The 20,867-nt window shown below is 54.6% G+C and overlaps 2 protein-coding genes across 2 annotated transcripts; one reads left to right on the top strand and one right to left on the bottom strand.

Moving 5' to 3' along the window:
* The first annotated feature begins 413 nt into the window (after positions 1–413).
* LOC119041744 (keratin, type II microfibrillar, component 7C) lies at positions 414–6,913 on the top strand. Its single transcript, XM_037135134.2, has 9 exons — positions 414–797; positions 2,366–2,574; positions 3,564–3,624; positions 3,753–3,848; positions 4,462–4,626; positions 4,882–5,007; positions 5,286–5,506; positions 6,196–6,227; positions 6,726–6,913. The coding sequence occupies exons 1-9, from the start codon at positions 414–416 to the stop codon at positions 6,911–6,913; spliced, it is 1,482 nt and encodes a 493-aa protein (XP_036991029.2).
* Positions 6,914–13,001: 6,088 nt separating this feature from the next.
* LOC119041737 (keratin, type II cuticular Hb6) lies at positions 13,002–19,581 on the bottom strand. The gene is made up of 9 exons (XM_037135120.2): positions 19,213–19,581; positions 18,209–18,417; positions 17,350–17,410; positions 16,471–16,566; positions 16,093–16,257; positions 15,712–15,837; positions 15,213–15,433; positions 13,323–13,354; positions 13,002–13,183 (listed from the first exon to the last, which is right to left on the bottom strand). The coding sequence occupies exons 1-9, from the start codon at positions 19,579–19,581 to the stop codon at positions 13,002–13,004; spliced, it is 1,461 nt and encodes a 486-aa protein (XP_036991015.1).
* Between the last annotated feature and the right edge of the window lie 1,286 nt (positions 19,582–20,867).

Raw genomic sequence — 20,867 nt, 5'->3', positions numbered from 1 at the left:
CCCCTCGCAGAACAGGGTTTGGGGGCAAGCTCCACTCCAGTTCACTGCACCCATTCCCTACATCAGAGCATGGAATCCAAATGATGCTTCCAGGAGCCCTTCTCTCTTTTCCACTTCTCCACGTCCTCGTGGTCAGGGAGAGGCCACGAGGAAGCTTATAAAGGGCTTTGAAGATGAAACAGGCCTGCGGCTGGGGATTGTTGACACAACGACACTGAAGAAGCAAGCAGGGTTGGCTCTTAAGAGCCCAGGGTGATGCCAAGCCAATAAAATGCAGCTATTGTCTCTTTGCTGTCCCTTTTAATGCCAGATGCCCCAGTGCATAAAAGGCCTGCCACAGCCCAGAGAGCACAGGCATTTGGCTCCATCCTCTGCCAGCTTCTCCACTCTTCAGACATCTCTCTGTCTCCAGCATGACCTGTGGCTTCAGCTCCGTGGGCTGTGGATTTGGTCCTAGGACCTTCAGTTGTGCCTCGGCCTGCGGGCCCCGGCCCGGCCGCTGCTGCATCACGGCCGCCCCCTACCGCGGAGTCTCCTGCTACCGAGGCCTCACTGGGGGCTTTGGCAGCCAGAGCCTCTGCGGGGGCTTCCGCTCTGGCTCCTGCGGCCGCAGCTTCGGATACCGCTCTGGGGGCGTGTGCGGACCCAGCCCGCCCTGCATCACCACCGTGTCGGTCAACGAGAGTCTCCTCACGCCCCTCAACCTGGAGATTGACCCCAATGCGCAGTGTGTGAAGCATGAGGAGAAGGAGCAGATCAAGTGTCTCAACAGCAGGTTCGCTGCCTTCATTGACAAGGTGGGTGCCCCTGATCACACCCTTCCTGAACCCCATGTAGCTCAGGACTCAGGCTGGGCATCAAGGAGATAGGTGGAGGCAGGTCTAGAAAGTCCTAGAAAAGCTCTCAGTCCTAAGGGAAAGGCAGTTATACCTCTAGGACACAGAAAGAAAGACAAGAATAGGATCAAAAGGTGCCAGCCTGATGTGTGGGACAAACTGAAGGCACAAGCAGAACCAGGGGGAGAACCTGTAGGGCTGAGAGGTAACATCTTGTGAGCAAGGACCACCAGGTGAGGGTTCAACGTATTTGAAGCAAATGGCTGCTTACATGGCAAGAAGGTGCTTGCTATGTCCATGGCAGGACTAGTAAGTGCAGTACTGGAAGACAGCCTGCAGGGAGTCTCGTGGACCACACAGAGCTGTTTCACACCTGTGGTAACTCAGCTGCTTAACAGGGGCCAGAATGGTTTGTCCAAGCCACTGTGCCTGGGGCTGGGTATCCAGGAGTGAGCTACAGATACATTTCCTGCTCTTCCGGGCCCTACCAGAGACAGGCAGCGTGAGGTCTGGGTGCAGCTGAAACCATCTGTGGATGTCAGTGTCCAGCTCGGTGGTGTGAGGTGCCAGGAAGAGAAAGCCCCAGTGAGGAAGCAGTTCTGGGGCCAAGCAGAGCACTCCAGACCAACCTGGAGAGAAATCTCCATCAAACAAACAAACAAACGAACGAACGAACAAAAAAGAACACCCTGAAACTCCTAACTGCATGAGAGATCAAGAATAATGTAGAAAAGGACCTACCAAGGGTGTGGCAGTTGTTAGACAAAGGGATCTGAATCAGGTAGTGGGCCAGCCTCCTGGCAGGGAAGCGGAAGAAAAATTTTCCTTGGGCCCAATGGTCAATAACTACTGTAGTGAGAAAAGCGCCCCCCCCCCAGCCCTTGCAGGGCAGCAGGGCAGAGTTTGAGTTCTTCCTCTGCTATTTCGAGAGCCCAGGCTGGAGATCCCTTCAAGTCCTTGCCTGTAAAATGAGGGGGTTGGGGCACAGAACACTTTTGCACCAATATCCCAGGTGACTATTATTCTAATTGCACTGTTGTTGTAGGTGTTCAGTGATTGGCACATACTTTATTTTTTAACTTTTATAGTCCGCCTTTCTAAAAGGGTCAAACTGTTCATTTGCGCACTGACAACTACACCTGACTTGGTGTACTAGCTGTTCAGCTTGCAGGTGTCTTTCGGTATCTGGGCTCATTAAATCCTCATGACAAGGTGATCACTCAGCAGAGGGGTTAGTGCTGTGGCCAAAGACATATTATTAACAAGTGGCAGCAGAGTATGGACTCAGCATGCTTTAGTGCTTTTCAGGACACCAGGTAAATTGCTTTAAAAAAACTAAAGCTAGCTCACAAGATGGACCTGCAGGTGGTGAGCTGATTAAGCCCTGGCGTGACTTTGAGAGATGGCATCACCCCTGCCAGGGAGGATGCTGGGTCAGAGAGTTGGGGGCCTGCAGAGCCTGGTGCTGGGACCTCCTCCTGCCCTGATCCTGCAAGATGAGATTCTCAGGCTCTGCCTCTGGGTGGCAGGTTCGCTTCCTGGAGCAGCAGAACAAGCTGCTGGAGACCAAATGGCAGTTCTACCAGAACCGCAAGTGCTGCGAGAGCAACCTGGAGCCCCTGTTTGAGGGCTACGTCGAGACGCTGAGAAGGGAGGCCGAGTGCGTGGAGGCCGACAGCGGGAGGCTGGCCTCGGAGCTCAACCACGTGCAGGAGGTGATGGAGGGCTACAAGAAGAAGTAAGTGCAGGAAGGCCTGGCTCAGGAAAGGGCTTGAAGGAAGCTCCCAGCACAGGAAAGTGTCTGAGTCCATGCCTGGGCCTCTGCCGAGGATGGGGAGAGAACCAGCACTCTTTCCTCAAGGTGCATAGTCCCTTGGGTGGGTCCTGGCTCCTTACGGGTGGAGCTTTCCTTGGCTTCCTACCAGAAGCTCAAGGAAATGATGTTCTCTCCCTTCTTCCATCCACCATCCAGACCCTTCTCTTAAGACACCAGAAAAATATTCCTGGTCCCTTTAAGCATAGCCCCCAAAGCCATGGACATTCTTCTTGTGTTTACTCCTTTACTCAACCAACACTTTCTGAGCACCTAGCAAGTGCCAGCGAGACACTGGACTGCGTTCTGGAGATTCAGGGACAAACAGGGGACACTGTCCCTGTCCTTGTGGTGTCTACAGTCCGCTGAGAGACAGGCATGGCATAGTCACAGACAGGCCTTCGGTTACTGTGTGTGATGCAGGATATGAAGGGTGCAAGCCACGTACTCTGAAGGAATCTGGTTTCAAGGAGCACTGGCTTCCTTCAGTAAGGCTCCCAGCCATGGCCCGTCCACAGAGCAGGAGGAAGTGATGGGCTTGGCTTTTCTTGGCTGCACCCAGGAGAATGACAGAGATGGGGCCCCAAAGCCAGGGGCAAAAGGAAGGGTCAGAGGAAAGGTAAATGGAGACCTGGTGAGAAAATAAGCCACCTCCCATGCCCTGACCCCCACCACACACACATGCGCACATGCACACAGCTTCCAGATCCTGCCCTCCCACCCCCACTGAACAGCTCAGAGGTGCCTCAGTCCTCCGATGCATCCAAGGAGGCCTGGACCGGCAGCCTGATTTCTCCCTTGTGCTGCCCCATTTCTTGTGGAGGCACGGGGGTAATCAGGCACGTTTGCCTGCTTGCTTCATAGCCTAGTTGACAGCTGCTCAGGTTGGGTCCTGTTCTCCCTGCCCACCTCAGGTATGAAGAAGAAGTTGCACTTCGGGCCACAGCGGAGAATGAGTTTGTGGCTCTAAAGAAGGTGAGTGCCTGAAGCCAAGCCCCGCCCTGAGTCCCCAGGCACCCCACTCTCCACCCTGCCACATGGCAGCCAAGCCCTCAGAGCGTTGTGCAGAGAGCTGACCTCATGACCCCTCGAACCCCACACAGGATGTGGACTGCGCCTACATCCGCAAGTCGGACCTGGAGGCCAACGCGGAGGCCCTGACCCAGGAGATCGACTTCCTGCGGCGACTGTATGAGGAGGTGAGGGGCTCTCGGCCTTGATAGGCCCCATGACCCCTGTCTAGACCCAACAGGACAGCTGACAAGGGAACCCGTGCTTGAGGCTGGAGGGTTGGACGGGAGCAGGAAGAGAGAAGAAAGGAGACAGAGGGACACAGAACAAAAACAGACAGAGTAGTAAGAAGTAAGAAAGTGTGGTCTCCCGGACAGACAGCTGTGTCTTGGGAACCCAAGGCAGAGGCCACGGGAAGCATCACGCACCCTCAGCCGCATGTTCTCCAGCCCACGTTTCTCTGGCAGCCTTCCTCTCCGTGGCCATTCCAGGAGAATGTGACCCCTCCGCAGGGTCTGGCCCTGAGGAAGATTCCACAGCCTGCTGACTGGAGGAAGCTGCCTAGACTCACCTGGGCCTAAACAGTCCCAGAAGCAAGCATTGGAGAAGTAGTTGTATTTCCTTCTAACAGGGTTTTTTTTAATCTAGACAAAAAAAATTATTCAATTTCATCAGGAATTTTTTTCTCTCCAAACGAGAGACTTTGGCTCCAAATGGGCCAAAGATGATAGACATCAGCCACAAAGTGCGAGCAAAAGCTCAGGTAAATTGGTTGTTCTCTCCCCCACTCCTGCCCCACAGGAGATCCGCGTCCTCCATGCCCACATCTCAGACACCTCAGTGGTCGTCAAGATGGACAACAGCCGGGACCTGAACATGGACTGCGTCATTGCCGAGATCAAGGCTCAGTATGACGACATCGCCAGCCGCAGCCGGGCCGAGGCCGAGTCCTGGTACCGCAGCAAGGTGAGTGCCCAGCACCCCTGCCTCCTGGTCATGGCACCAGGAGGGACTGGATGTAAATATGAGAAGAGGCTTCTTTTGTGTGCGGATCCTGGTCCCTGGGGGTGGTAACAGAAGGGCACAGAGCTCTCGAGCTGAGGTGGCAGAGCAGGGCTGCCATGGAAGGTTGCACAGGCTGAGAGCTGTACAACCCGCACAGTCACTTGTGGTGTCCCGAGTGGGTGGGACACGCCGTCCTGAGTCTTTGCTTCCCCCCAGTGTGAGGAGATGAAGGCCACGGTGATCCGTCATGGGGAGACCCTGCGCCGCACCAAGGAGGAAATCAACGAGCTGAACCGCATGATCCAGAGGCTGACAGCCGAGGTTGAGAACGCCAAGTGCCAGGTACGGGTCCCCTGTGCCCTCCATCACCACACAGGCTGGGGGCCTAGCCAGGGCCTCACAGGCCGTGTGTGTTCCATCTGGATCTCACCATTTATTCTCCAGCCCATTTACGTGACTAGGGTCACGGGTTGTGGTCACTCAGGGGGACCCAGGTGATGAAGGTGAGAGGCCTGTTCCTAGGATGTTTCCAGCTGGCTGAGAGGAATTGAACACACCCAAGGAAATGGACAGAGAGACCCAGAGACCCTAACCCTCCTTGTTCCCTTCTGGGTCCTCAGAACACCAAGCTGGAGACTGCAGTGACCCAGGCAGAGCAGCAGGGCGAGACGGCCGTCAGCGATGCCCGCTGCAAACTGGCCGAGCTGGAGGCCGCCCTGCAGAAGGCCAAGCAGGACATGGCCTGCCTGCTCAAGGAGTACCAGGAGGTGATGAACTCCAAGCTGGGCCTGGACATCGAGATCGCCACCTACAGGCGCCTGCTGGAGGGCGAGGAGCAGAGGTGGGGCCCCTCTGCAGCCCAGTCACCCCAAGAATCCCACAAGCATAGATTTGCCCACTTTGGATTCCTCCACCTCAGTCTCAGTCTGAAGAACTGGCCCCAAGCTAGATTTTGGGATGTTTGGATCCTAAATTTCAAAGGACTGGAACTCAGATCTAGTATACAGAGGAAAACAAAAGCCCGAACCACTGTGATGTCTCAAGTTCCAAACAGTACAGGCCCTGCTAGGCTCAGAACTAGACACCCTTCCTCTCAGTTCAGAACATCCTTGAGTTATTTTATCCTCAATTCTTCCAGTACCTACTCCCTCCCTTGTTTCTAGAAGGTCACCTTGTCCTAAGGTAGAGTTGCTAGCCAAACTTGACCCTGACCTCACATCAGTGCCCAAGAGAATCTCCCCCTTCCTAAAACCAAACCTTATACATGTTTGCCAGGCGTGGTTGTTCGAGCTGCGTGCTGCGCACAGGCAGCCAGCTGAGGGTAGGGGAAAGCTGAAATCCAGCCTGTACACTGCTTGCCAAAGAGTGTGTGCCCTTTCTGCAACTGCTAGAAAGACACTTTAAAGTTCCAGAAAGGCTTAAATGTAGACCAGAGGTAGCTCTGAGAGGGCCCACTGAAGCCCCTAGGGAAAACTGGAGGGTCTCATTCTGATCTCTTCTCTTCCCCTTTCTTACCTTTTCCCCACTCAGGCTCTGTGAAGGTGTTGGAGCTGTGAATGTCTGTAAGTACCTTGAGCACTAAAAGGGAAAAACTGTGGGTTAGACAAGAAATTCCTGGATGTGAGTGTATAGAGACACTGGAAAGAACGTTTCTGACAATTCTCCCAGTAAATAGGGGTATGTTGGTCATGCAGCGAGAGAGACTGAGGTTGACTTGCAGTAAGGACCTCACAGCCTGAATGGGGTTGGAGAGGGAAAGAATAACACCATGTCACTGCAGGAAAGGACCTTAGATGTCACTCAGTATGACCCTCACCTTGTATAGGTGAGGAAGCCTAGACAGAGGAAAGGGCTTGCCCAAGGTCACAAAGTAGAACCAGTGCCAGAAAACTCAAGGTTCCTGGCTCCTGGGCTAAGGTTCCTTCTACACCTTCAGAACTAGAATTGAAGGTCCTTTGAGTCCTTCCCTGGTGGGCTGGCCAGATCACAGAAGCCAAAGGAAGGTGGCTGGAGGAAGTGGCCACCAGACAGGCCTCCTGACCCAACCTTTGTTCTCACAGGTGTCAGCAGTTCTCGAGGCGGGGTCGTCTGCGGAGACCTCTGCGTGTCGGGCTCCCGGCCTGTGACCGGCAGCGCCTGCAGCGCCCCCTGCAGCGGGAACCTGGCGGTGAGCACTGGACTGTGCGCGCCCTGCTGCCAGCTCAACACCACCTGTGGAGGGGGCCCCTGTGGCCCAGGGAGGTGTTAGGCTACTCCAAGAGCAAGCCGGAGAAGCCTCTTCTGCCAGCCAGCCGTGCCACTGCCTCCGCCCCAGCTGAGAACAGCGCCCCCTGGGTAGCTTTTCCCCATGCTCTGAGAATACGTCACACAGCTTGTTCGCACCAGCCACTCCCCTGCTCACCTTGTCCTACCAGATGGAGCTGCTGCTTGGAATGGACCCTTCTCTTCCACCGTCTTCTCTGGCCCCTCCCAGGAAGGAGGGCTCTCCTTTTCTGGAAGAAGCACTGCTGGAATGCCTCCCTTGCCTCTCTGGCCCCTTGTCCTCCATTTTCCCAATAAAGTGGGGGACCTGCCTTCTGTACTATGATGTCTTGCTCTCTCAGAGTAAGCCCATGCCCACCCACCAGTGAGCACCCCGGCTCAGCAAGGTGACCTGAGGACTGGGGTCATCCTGGTCCCAACCTGGATACCCACAGAACAACCTGTCCCCAAAGAGTGCCATCCTCCCCTGACCAGGCAGAGCTGATGGTACTCACAGCACCTTCCCCTAAATCACACCTGCCAGTCTGGGAGTTTGAGACTTGTCCCTCGGACTGGTTCTGAAGGAAACCAGAGGAAGCCATGGGATCTTCTGGAAGTCAGAGTGCGTGTGTGTGTGTGTGTGTGTGTGTGTGTGTGTGTGTGTGAGAGAGACAGAGAGAGAGAGAGAGAGAGAGAGAGTTTGGTTTTAACCCCCTTTCCCCACACACACCTTCACCAACACCACCACACACGCAGCACAGCAACCTCCAGAAGTGCCCACAGCCACCTCGGATGGCCACCCTGTATCAGTCTGGACCTCGCGCCATCCATTCCCACTACTGCCCATCACACAGGAAGGATGAGACTCTTAATACCCACCCCTTGCCCATCCTCCCCCCACCCGCCCATACACACACCTCTTCAGCACCCAGGAAATCCTCCTCAAATGTTCTTAACTGGTAAGGGAAGCTACTTCCCCCACATCTATTCACTTTCTCAACTGCCCCACTCATTACCCTCATCCCTAGATTCCTCACAGCTTCGATCCCAAGGCTAGGACAGCTTCCATTCCCCTGTATGGCCTGACTTCTTCTGTTCTCTGCTCAGAAAGAGGCCAAGAGCTCCCAGGAGGCAGACACTGAGAAGCCCCCAGCCCCACTGTGGAAGAACCAGGCATGGATTAGCCCCCCGCAGCCCCAGCCTGTCCCGTGCAGTCCTTTTCCTTCTTTTCCCCCTTTGCCCAGCCCCACCTCAGTGCCAGCGCTGACCAACCCTCCTCCAGCCTCTGACCTTCCTAGCCACGTCACCATGCTGTCCTGAAGGGCCCGCCACCTTTCCACACTCCTTCCTGAAATATCTAGGGCCCTTTTGGCTTCTCACCTGTCACCTTCTCTCCCTCCCATTTCCTGAGCCAGAGACTCATGTCTTTCACTTCCTTGTTCAACAGGCCAGGCTCTCAGCTCCTCCTGAGCCATTCCACTACTGGCTCACATCCCGCACCCAGGAAACCTTTGCCTCAAACATTAGAGGGTCTCGTGGCCCTTCCCTTGCCTCTCTGCACATGCTCCCTGAGCAATCAGTCTCTTGCCTTCAGTTACCACCATCATTAGTGTCCTCCCTGGTTAAAATCATCCAACTGTGCTTCAGAGACCTGATGACTCTCCTGCTGCCCTGACCTCGCAGCTCAGCTTCAGACCCACTTGCCCCAACCAGGTCCTATGGGACATCTCCACTTGGCAGTCCTAGAGACCCTTCCAACAGTCCTAGAGATTCCTCCAAGCTGATCTCGCTATTTCTCGCCTTCTCTATCCAAGTCTCCTCCTATCTCCCCTGTCAAGATGATCAACACAGCTGCCCAAACCTGAAACTATGATCTATGCCTGAACCCTTGACCTCAAATCAAATTAAACCCCAAGTGCTTTCTTTTCTACCTTCTATCCCTGTAATCCATCTCTTTCCTCTCTCCCTGCTACTACCGCCCATAGCCCAGCCACCACCATTTGGGTTGGAGCCCTGCTCTTCTCCCCCTTCCAATCCACACTACACAGCAAGCAGAGGTCCTTATAAAACCCAAGGCTAACCTTCCAGGGGTCCTCCACTGCCCTCAGGAGGCAGTTCAGGCTCTTGAACATGGCACACCAGTCCTACGTACCTGGCTCTAACGTCTCAGGGCCTCTCACCACTCTGCATTGTCCCCCCACCTCACCTCCTCCTCTGCTCTGGCTCAGGGTGCCCTGAGTATCTGTCAAATTGGGACTGGACCACAGCCTTTGAAAGGGCCTTTTTAGTTCCAACTTTCTTAGGTGATGATTCTGAGCTCTGCTCTGAGGTTATAATACTCTCTTCCCAGGAGGGTACTGTAAAAGGTACTGCAGGAGGGTACTGTAAAGACTGTCAGCCTTGGGAGCTCATCCAGATGCCACCCAGGAAGCCCAGGGAGGCTCCATGCCTCTGGAGTGATGCGCCTTCCTTCCAACCCACCAGCTCAAGGGACCAGGCAAGACTGATGTTGCAGACTCCCCATCTGTTAGAGCCTCCTGTCCTGAATCCCTGAGCCCCACCTCCTCTGCCACCTTCATCAAGGAGAGGTGGGTTGCAATGAGGCCTGGGCCTTTGTATCAGGGGAATAAGAAGCACAGTTGGAGGATTCTTTACCAGGGAAAGCTGGTTACCTCCTGAAAGAAAGGATATTGAAGCTGAGACCTAAAGGAAGACCAGGAGTTTGGTTTTTTCAATCAACAAATGATTATTTAGTGCTTAATATGTACCAAGTTGTGGAGGCAATTTCCCTTGCCCATCCCCCCATGTGCCACAGATGAAAGTAAACATGACTGAGATATGATGTGATCTGCTTGGGGAGGAGAAGTGACCAGTTTCCCAGAGGAAAAAGGCCATGAGCAATGGCCAGTTTCTCAGGGGAAAAAGGCATTTAGCCTCTTCCTCCAAGGGTTTTTATTGGATTATAATACACAGGAATACAGGGCAACAAGGATCAAACAGTAGATAACATTTCAAAGAAATCTGAGGGCTTAGTCTGAGCCCATGTCTGTCAGGAAAGTGGGTTTGCAGAAACTTTGGGAGATGTACTCATTTCCTGCTCGGACCCTTATCATATGAATGAAAGTACTCTTAGCAGAGCAGATTTCACAGGTTTATCAGGAAGTCTTTGTGATGCCAGATTTTCCCCCAGGACGCACTCTAGCAAGGCAAGGAGCTGCACCCCTCTCCAACAGGTATTCAGGTTTAAGAAGATTAGAACCAGGAAGTGCTTCTTCCAGAGAACAGGGGGACTTGGACTAGGGCTTTCTCAAAGCCTGGGGGGGGAGAGCTGTTCAAGAGAGTCCATTGCTATTCTTTGTTGCAGCACTGCCCCCCCCCCGCCCGAGTCCTTTCATGAGGGCCTCCCAAGTAATAGTGTCTGGCCTAGGTTGCCCCTCCTCTGAGGGGTCTTACCCGTCCGACCATGCTTTGGGGGCAGGGAGGAAACTGAGGCAGCATTTGCTACCAGAGACAAGCTTTGTCTCCTGTGGCTTGAGTTCCAGAGGTCCTTAGCCACAGGGGGTAGAGTTACAATTCCTAGAACCAGGCAGAGCGGTCCACAACACCGAGTACTGTTATACGAACGTGGGCTAATATGAGTGAAAAAAATAGACACCTGTCCTCCATGAAGCTTGTATTTTACACCAAAAAAAAAAAAAGGAAACATAAGTAGGCATTAACCAGGAAGAAGAGATGTGTCCTAGACGTGGGGAATGCAAGTGAAGAGGTGGGGTTGGTGAAGGAGTGTGCAAACTCCCTGGGACTCTGTTAAGTTCCTAAGGCCGGTGCAAGAGGATGGGGACTCACCAGTGCTCTCCAGAGCTTAAAACGGGCCCTTCATTCCTACACTCTGCTCCTCTGCCACCTCCTACCCCAGCCCCAACTCCACCCCATAAAGGCTTTCTTCATCCAAGGTCATTTCTCATTCCTACTTCCTTCTGGGCACTTCTCCATCATCTTGAAGAAGTAGGTGGTGTGGGCCAATGAGCGAGGACTGCCATGCTCCACATACAGCCAACCGCCTCCTCTCTGGAATGTTCCTGCTGCCTGCTAAGGAATATGATCCCTCCACACTGGCAGCTGAGACACGGCCAGCCGTGGTAGTGGCAGTGTCAGAGTGACAGCTCTTGGGCATCTGCCCTGCACAGCAGCTGAAATGCTTGCTCCTCTAGTAGCCCAGTCACTCCAAAACTCAGACAAACTAACTGAGGTTCCGAAACCTGAAGCGGCCTGGCCACACACTCCCGGTGACCCAACCAGGACCAGAGTCGAAGATTCCAGGCCTCCAGGCTTTGGTATCTCTCCGCCATCTCATTCTGCCCCTACTAGTCAGAGCCTAGGGAATCTGTGCTACTATATTACAGTAACAAAAACAACAATAATAAATGCAATTTTTGAGTATCAATTCTGTGCACACTGTACTCTAAACTTTTATTTGTATGGTCTCATTCACCCCTCCTGTGACAGCTCCCTTCAGAAATGGGCCCCACGTCTCCCCTCTCTGTGTGTGGCACTCCTCATCTCATAGACGGAGCTTACTTTCCTGCCTTGGAATCTGGACTGGCCCTGGCACAGCTTTGCTCGAGAGAACGTGGTGCGGGTAACATTTGGGGGCTCCTCCTTCGGTGCACTCCCTCAGTCCCGGGGTAGGGCTGCTCCTCCTATCTGCAGCTCCTGTCTTCACAGAGTTTCCTCTCAGATGTACAGAATTTATTCCCACAAATGGAGAACAGGGAAATGGCTCAACCAGCTTTCAAATATAGTTTTTTTTAAATTAACAAAACCCTTTTAAATAGGATTTACTTAGGGAGCTGGAAGAGACCTTAGGAGTGTGGCCCAGCCTCATCAAGGAGAGGTGGGTTGCTCTTTCTACAGCCAAGGAAACTGAAGCTTGGAAGGTAGAAGCCATTCGTCCAGAGTCACACGTTTGGGAAATGGCAGAGTCGGGACTGTGAGTTGGAAGCCCAGGTCTCCTGACTCTCCCGCACCTGCTTGTCTCACATGCCTTCCTTCCATTCTTACCTCCACATGTTTTCTCATGCACTTCTCCCTCCAGAAATGCCCCTGTGGGGAAAAATCTCCCTGTTTGAGAACCACTAGGGCACATTCGACAGTGTCTAGAGACATCTTTAGTTGTCGCAGTTGGGGCTGGGGGAGGACTATTGGTATCTAGAGACCAGGAACACTACTAAACCCGCCATGGTGCACAGGACAGCCCCACCACAGAGAATCCTCCAGCCCAAGATATCAACAGGGTCGAAGGTGAGAAAACTGGCCTAGAGGAGCCATGACCACACAAGGTGCCCGGCTTCCCTCAGCCTTCTCCCACTCTCCCAAGGCTCAGGTTGCCCAAGCCGGAGGGGCAGCATGCACCACAGTCATTTTCTCCTGCCGAAAAATAACTGAGTGGGTGGAGAGGTCCTGAGGAAATCTCCCACAGAAAGCACTTCTCACAGAGGGGGCCTGGCATTCTCAAGACTCTGAAGGAACCAGGTTTGATTAGCTACAATTAGTTTATTGAAAACATAGAGTGAAACAAAGGCAAACCAACTAGCTGGCAGTTGACTCATTGGCTTTTCAGAAGCTCCTGCAGGCGGCACTCACAAAGTTACAGGAGAACCACCACCAGTGTGCCCCATCCCCACTCCGCAGGTCCAAACACAGGAGCACATTCCGGGAAGGGCAGACAGGGAGGTTCCGGGGCCTGCCCTGTACCCCCAAGCGTGGGTGAAGGGGTCAAGGGGGACCAATGAATCCAGCAAAAAACAGAAGGTGGAAGGAAGGATGAATGCTCAGGAAAACAAATCAACTACTAAGAAAGACTATAAAAGACACCAAGGTGCTGCCCTAGCCTCCCTGGGGCTTGGGGCATCTGGGAGGTGTCACTCGGAGGAAGCAGGTAGAGAAGATATGCAGAGTACACATCTGGGGACCAGTTCTTGGGAGGCCTGCGGCTGGCGATGTGTGGGGGAGCAGCGGGAAGGGCGTTCTGGTTTCATGAGGTTCTGGCTAGGCCGGGGGAGCCTGGGAGACACGCTGGCAGAGGCTGCAGCCCCCTAGCACCTCTTACAGACCCCGCCGCAGGAGCTGACGCCGGAGCAGGGGCCGCAGGCGTTGGCGGTGCCCACCACCACGTTGCCGCAGCAGGGGGCGCTGCAGACGCCGGTGGTGACAGCAGGGGCAGTACCGCTGGCACAGAGATTGCCACAGACGACGCCACCGCGGGAGCTGCTGACGCCTGAAAGAGGGGAGAACAGGCCCAGATGTGCATGAGGCACTGCCAAAGCCAGGCAGCTTTGGGGCAAGCCAAAATGCCCCCTCCCCAAAGGCTCTGGGACGACCCCAGTGGGAGAAGGGTAAGAGCCTGAGCTACTTACAGACATTTACGGAACCAACGCCCTCACACAACCTGTTGGGAAAAGAAAAGAAGGTCAGCGCTGGGGGAAAACCGCCTGGAGGATACAGCCAACTGTGAAAGGTGAGACCCCGTGGTCCTCCTTCTGGGTAATAAACGGGCTAATCCAGAAGCCAGGAGAGCCCCCATCAAAGTGTGTCTTCTGGAGACAATAGCTGGGGTGCCTGGCTCTCCACTCACTGTTAGCTGAGCACCCTCAGATTTACACTCCAGAATCCTAACCTCCTCATGGAGGTGATCTGTAGTGAGGATGAAATCGAATGATACATGCAAGTGCTTCGTGCCTACCACACTGAGCACTTCAGAGATGTTAGCTGCTACTATTTGTGCTGGTTCTCTATACATTGACTTGTAAATGCAAGGAGCAGCAGGTGTACCTGCCTGAATCTGCTCTGGTTGGTGTCACTAGAGTGTGGGCTTCAGGAGGACAGCAGTTTTTGTCTCTTGTCCACACTGCAGAATCAGCAATGCCTAAAACAATGCCTGGCTCCGTGAGGAACTGTTGCACTGAGCGAATGGATACGACTTTAGAACCCGCCGAGAACAGGCTCAGCGACCGCCTTCACCAGCTTCCTAATTTGACATATGGAGAAACTGAGGCCCAGAGAGAAGGGGGAGAGACAGGATTAAGGCAGAGCTGTAACTTGGGCCTGTGACTCCCCCCAGCCTGCTGTGCCCTTCAGGGGAACACACAGTCCATGTGGGAGCACAGTGGCAAAGGGCTGTTGAGTTAGCTTCAATGTGAGGAGAATCCACAGCTAATCCACCATCTGATCATCCATACCCAAGGTTCTGAGGAAACCCACACCAAAGCTTCTGAGTTCACTCCAAGAGCCCTGTGTGGCAGAGAGGTGGGCCACCCAGTTTCCAAAGCCATTTTCACATGTGTCTCCAACTTCCAAACTCAGTCTTGAAAAACTCCTCCTCCCAGAATTCTTCATTAATGAAACTCTCCAGCCCCAGCAAGCTCTTATGCCTCCGAGCTCTCCAGAGAAGACATTGTGAGTGTCTCCATGTGATTCCAGCCACTAAACCTGTGTTCCCACTGCCCCAGTACCCAGGATGCCCCTGGGTGCTCCCTCAGCATCCCCACCCTCCGACCAGGGCCAGAGCCTGGATGTCTGCAGGAAGAAGAAAGCTCAGGTGGTGAGCACCTGACCAACCTGGGGAGAGAACCTGAGGGGGACATTCTGGGAGTGTGCCTGTCGTAGGAGCTGCCCAGCTGCCCTCCAGCTGTTAGAAGGCTGAAGTATTAATGAGTCTGCCCCGGGCCCAACCCCTAAAGCAAGCCACACACAAAAATGCACAGTGTAGGATACAGCTGCCCCAAAGGACAGAGCCCTGCTGCCAAGTCCTCCTCGCTGTGATGGAAGACTACTTATGGATACTCACTATTGTTAGAATATCTAAGTTTGAGTTAATAAAATCCCTCACTGAGGCTGTCCTATGGGATAAATCTGAAGTCCCTGGGCTGAGGCCAGAGCCAGGCTTAAAAAGAGAGCTGGAATCCAGAATGGCATGTGTAATGAGGGCACAGGGGGAAAGAAGCACTATGGAGGGAAGGAGACCAGAAGCGTAGGCTGGGCTTCTCAGGGGCAGCAACTGCTACTGTCTGACCTGACCTGAGGAGCAGATTTGTACAAGGAACTAATTCCAGGTCAGCACCAGGTGGGCATGAGAGACAGAAATGGAGCTAGAAATGTACCCAAAGAACTTATGCAAATTACCTGTCCAGTTGCATGATCAGGATGTGTGCAAACAAGAGAGAAGAGATGCCACGACTGTGAGGGACAGGCAGGGCACGCTGAGAACCCAGGCAAGGCTGGGAGAGAAGACTGCTCATGATACCCACCTCTGCTCCTCGCCCTCCAGAAGGCGCCTGTAGGTGGCGATCTCGATGTCCAGGCCCAGCTTGGAGTTCATCACCTCCTGGTACTCCTTGAGCAGGCAGGCCATGTCCTGCTTGGCCTTCTGCAGGGCGGCCTCCAGCTCAGCCAGCTTGCAGCGGGCGTCGCTGACGGCCGTCTCGCCCTGCTGCTCTGCCTGGGTCACTGCAGTCTCCAGCTTGGTGTTCTGAGGACCCAGAAGGGAACAAGGAGGGTTAGGGTCTCTGGGTCTCTCTGTCCATTTCCTTGGGTGTGTTCAATTCCTCTCAGCCAGCTGGAAACATCCTAGGAACAGGCCTCTCACCTTTGTCACATGGGTCCCCCTGAGTGACCACAACCCGTGACCCTAGTCACGTAAATGGGCTGGAGAATAAATGGTGAGATCCAGATGGAACACACACGGCCTGTGAGGCCCTGGCTAGGCCCCCAGCCTGTGTGGTGATGGAGGGCACAGGGGACCCGTACCTGGCACTTGGCGTTCTCAACCTCGGCTGTCAGCCTCTGGATCATGCGGTTCAGCTCGTTGATTTCCTCCTTGGTGCGGCGCAGGGTCTCCCCATGACGGATCACCGTGGCCTTCATCTCCTCGCACTGGGGGGAAGCAGAGACTCAGGATGGCGTGTCCCACCCACTCGGGACACCACAAGTGACTGTGCGGGTTGTACAGCTCTCAGCCTGTGCAACCTTCCATGGCAGCCCTGCTCTGCCACCTCAGCCCGAGAGCTCTCTGCCCTTCTGTTACCACCCCCAGGGACCAGGATCCGCACACAAAAGAAGCCTCTTCTCATATTTACATCCAATCCCTCCTGGTGCCATGACCAGGAGGCAGGGGTGCTGGGCATTCACCTTGCTGCGGTACCAGGACTCGGCCTCGGCCCGGCTGCGGCTGGCGATGTCGTCATACTGAGCCTTGATCTCGGCAATGACGCAGTCCATGTTCAGGTCCCGGCTGTTGTCCATCTTGACGACCACTGAGGTGTCTGAGATGTGGGCGTGGAGGACGCGGATCTCCTGGGGAGATGAGAGGAGGAAGCATCCTGTTTGTGCCTCAGCCTCACACAGCCTAGCATGTACCCAGCCTTCTCAGCTCTCCCCTGGCCTCCAGCCCCCTCATCCTTCTGGACTGCAGCCTCGTGCCCAAGTCCCTGTCCTCCTCCTGTCTCAGGCCAAAGCCCTCTCCCCCAGGCCAGCTGCCAGCTTTCTGCCCAGACCACAACCCCTCACCTCCTCATACAGTCGCCTCAGGAAGTCGATCTCCTGGGTCAGGGCCTCTGCGTTGGCCTCCAGGTCCGACTTGCGGAGGTAGGCGCAGTCCACGTCCTGGGGAGGTGGGCAGTCTTTGAGCTCAGAGGACCCCTGGTGATCGTCACCCCAACCTCCTCTCTCTCCTCACCCATGCATGGAGGCAGGCTGGGGGAAGCATTCCCAGTGTTTCCATTCCCTTCCCATCTCCACACCCTCTCACCTTCCTGGGATGGGCCTCACAACCCCCTCCCCATCTGAGAACAAGCCCCTTTGTGCCTTGAAGATGCCTTTGTGCCACCAGCCTTTCCACCTCCCAACTGACACAGCTTACCTCCCATTTCTCCTTTGACTCATCCTGTTCCAGGGCACCTGCCCACACTCACTCCCCACTCAGCCATCCTAACCCCTCCCTTTACCCCTACTCTGCTCCCAGACTCCACTGGGCCACTCCTGCTTCTGTTCCTTCCTCCCCCACACTCTGGGTCTCTGCCCCTCCTTTTGCTCAGACATCCCACAGCCCTAGACAGGACACTGTCCCTCAAGAGACTGAAGATGCCAGGCCTCCATGGGACCCACAGACCACAACCTCTGAGGCAGAGCAGGACATCCACAGGCCAACCCAGCCATCCCCCTGCCCAGGACAGGGTGCTAGAGGATAGTGCAAGGTCATTGTCCTTTGTTAAAGCTCTGGATGTGTTTTCCTTGACCTGATTGATCTCTGGGAACCCGCCCCCCCACCTGATCTGGCAAGGTCACTGCATCACGCACAGAGCAGTTGAGAACCCCTGGGTCTTTCCAAGGACAGTCTGTCATTCTGAGGTCCCTTGGGCCTCTACTCCTGGACACCACGTTACTCACCTTCTTCAGAGCCACAAACTCATTCTCGGCTGTTGCTCTCAGAGACACTTCCTCCTCATACCTGAGGCAGAGGAGGCAGAGAGGGAGGTCAGGGAAGGGCAGGTCTCCCACCAGACCCCTCCACTTCAGACCAGGGAAGGGGACAATGTGAGGAAGTGACAACCACAACTGGACCCCTGGCAGCCCCGTGGGGTCCTTTTGCTTTGATTTGGGATGTTTGCACTTTGAACTGAGGAGCCATGGGGTTAATCTTCTGGGACCTCATAGCCCTGTGTCCCCAAGCTGCTCTGAAGTGATCTCTGGAGGGAAAGAAGACCTCAGTGCACTGCCCCATGCTAGGAGTGGACAACATGCACTCTGGGTTGCTGCAGCCCCTGCCTCCCCTCCCCTGGGTGTCCATCCTAGCTCAGGTGAGGGGCCTTCAAGTCCTAGAGGCCATCAGCACTGAACACCCTGGGCAGTAGGACACCCAGAGCCCCAGGACATGGCAGCCCTGATGACACTGGGGTTCATTCATATCACATCCGTGATCCATGGCTAGAGGTGGGAGGTGAGGTGTGGAAGCCTGGAAGACAGCAGAGGCCCCCTCCCCACAGAGCAGACGTGACAGCTGCTGGGTTACTAGGCTCAGGAAGAGAAGGCTGAAGGAGGGGAGAGATCTCCCAGGGGAATCACAGCCCTACTCTTAGATGGGCCTCTGGACAGCCACTGCTCAGGTGAGAGGATCCTGCTGCACACGCCACCCTGGCCTGCAGCGCTGCTCACCCTACTCCGGAAGTTCTTCTCACGTCTAGTCCAATGGGCTTTAAGCTCAGTCATTTCCTGTGCCCAGCGTCAAACCCAGCCACACTCCACTCACTTCTTCTTGTAGCCCTCCATCACCTCCTGCACGTGGTTGAGCTCTGAGGCCAGCCTCCCGCTGTCGGCCTCTGCACACTCGGCCTCCCTTCTCAGCGTCTCGACGTAGCCCTCAAACAGGGGCTCCAGGTTGCTCTCACAGCACTTGCGGTTCTGGTAGAACTGCCACTTGGTCTCTAGAACCTTGTTCTGCTGCTCCAGGAAGCGCACCTGTCATTCCGGGTGAATAAGAAGGGTCAGATGGCTCTTGATGCCCCATAACCAAATTGGAGTGTTGCTGTAAGACAAACTGCCAAACCTGCAGCTCAGCAGAAATTAGAAGTGGACTGTGGCAGACAAATCAGCTTCTGGATTTCCTGATTATGGTCTATGTCTGGATTTTCGATTTTAAGGATGGGAGCAAGGGCCTGGAAAACGTCGATTCCTTCTCTCAGATTACTGAGTTGTCCCACCCTGATGAGTCCCAGAGGCAGGTAGTCAGGCTCCAGGTGGAAAGCTCACTCCCTCACCTTGAAGCTAGAAGTGCCTTCTTAGACAGAGTTCCCGGATTCAGATCACAGCATGGGGTTTCTGGTGACATGTTACAGGGGGATGATGTCACAAGCCATCTATCTAAAGGGGTGCGCTGCTGCCCTGGCCCCTGCCGCACTTCGCTGAGTAGCCAATCCACTCTACACCCTCTGAGGGAACAGAGGCCTCTGCCTGGGCCTGGACACCTCTGTAATTTCAGAAGCAGCCGTCGTTTTCCTCCTCAATTTCCTGAACTCTACTTGTGCCTCAGAGCAACCCAGTCACACTTCTCTTCCATAAGCTCTGCCTATCTGAGCTCCCAGCTGAGTCTTCTGGGTCTGGCGCCAGGGCCTGTTTCCGTTTGCTGTCCTCTTGGAACAGGACTCAGGCAGGCAAAGCTCTTTCTGCCTCTGACCCCCCCCCCCACACTCAGGGACCACGCCTGAGTCCTGAGCATGGGTGGGGTTCAGGAAGGGCGTGTTTAAGGACACCCACCTTGTCGATGAAGGCAGCGAACTTGCTGTTAAGACACTTGATCTGCTCCTTCTCCTCATGCTTCACACACTGCGCATTGGGGTCAATCTCCAGGTTGAGGGGCGTGAGGAGACTCTCGTTGACCGACACGGTGGTGATGCAGGGCGGGCTGGGTCCGCACACGCCCCCAGAGCGGTATCCGAAGCTGCGGCCGCAGGAGCCAGAGCGGAAGCCCCCGCAGAGGCTCTGGCTGCCAAAGCCCCCAGTGAGGCCTCGGTAGCAGGAGACTCCGCGGTAGGGGGCGGCCGTGATGCAGCAGCGGCCGGGCCGGGGCCCGCAGGCCGAGGCGCAGCTGAAGGCGCTGCCAGCACAGTAAGATCCACAAGTCATTGTGTTTCTTTGGTACAAGGGAGGCTCTGAGGAGGGAAAGATCAGAATGGAGGGTATAGTGGACGAGGTGTTTACGCCTCGGACATCTTTGGGCCTTTTATATATGTGGGGAGCCTGGTGCATCCGTGGGTTAGAAGCAATTAGATGTCTTTTATGGGCTTGGGGTTTTTAGCTGCTGTCGCTCCTCCCTTAATGGTCTTAATTGGGTGCCAGATGCGGCCAACGTTTATGGCCTTTTACCTTAAACTGCACAATTTTTATCTTCAAAGAGCCAGGTCACTTCCCCCACACCCACCCCAACCTCCCTATACACAGCTGGGGAAACTCAGGAACTGGAGGATGGGGAGCAGTGACTCAGGTTGGGATGGGAAGGCAGGGCTGCGGCTCTTCCAGCACCGCCCACTTGATGAAGTCAACGCCGCTGTCCTTGGTGCTGATAGGACCGTCCCTCCCCGCCCCTTCCAAACACTGCGGGAATGTGAGATCAACAAATGATGTGAAACTTGGGGTGAGCTTGGTGATTTCCTTCACACTGGTGGCCTCTTTCTGCACTGCCAAAGCCACACGCTTAAACAATCTCTTAATTACCTCTACACGTATCTAACACTCCCACACTTTCCCAAAACCTTCACATCTATCAACATATCCCACCCCCTACACACACACACACACACACACACACACACACACACACACAATGCACCTACATGCTGGCCTTCCCACCCACAGTCTCACACAGGTACTCATGTGCTCACGTGCACTTTCACCCACTCCCTACCCCCCTTACACACCAACTAGATCCTAAGCCAACTTATTAGACCTTCTTGGCCAGCCTATGCTGAGTGGAGACATCCCCTCCCTCAGAGTTCTGCATGATGCTCAGTGGGTACACACTGGCTCGCTGGCCTCAGAAATGCCCAACCATTTCCAACAAGCTCCCAAGGAAGGATAGTATGTCTGGGTTTCAACTCAACCCTCTGTGTTTTCTCCAGGGCCCAGAAGGCCTAGGATGGACACCAGAGTTATGAGTCTGCATGGCATTTGGCTCAGAATATAATAGAACCAATCTAGACAATCCATATGAGGAGAGCAGCCAGCTCCCTGCCATTACCACCTTGACTCTGTGCTGCTTTCCATGCTATACCAACCCTGCCACCCCATTCCCCTCACAGCAGCCTGTCAGCAACCTTGGAAGATGTCATAACAGATCCACATTGGTGTGTGCTGTCCATCCAGTGTGGATAGTATGGGCCTTCAACCCAGAAGGGCTGGGTAGGAACCAAGAC

This window comes from Artibeus jamaicensis, unplaced genomic scaffold (assembly GCF_021234435.1).
Source record: "Artibeus jamaicensis isolate MK-2021 breed Jamaican fruit bat unplaced genomic scaffold, CSHL_Jam_final contig_233, whole genome shotgun sequence".
NCBI classification, from domain to species: Eukaryota; Metazoa; Chordata; class Mammalia; order Chiroptera; family Phyllostomidae; genus Artibeus; species Artibeus jamaicensis.
The sequence above is the reverse complement of the archived record's forward strand: the minus strand, read 5'-3'. Positions and strand labels throughout refer to the sequence as shown.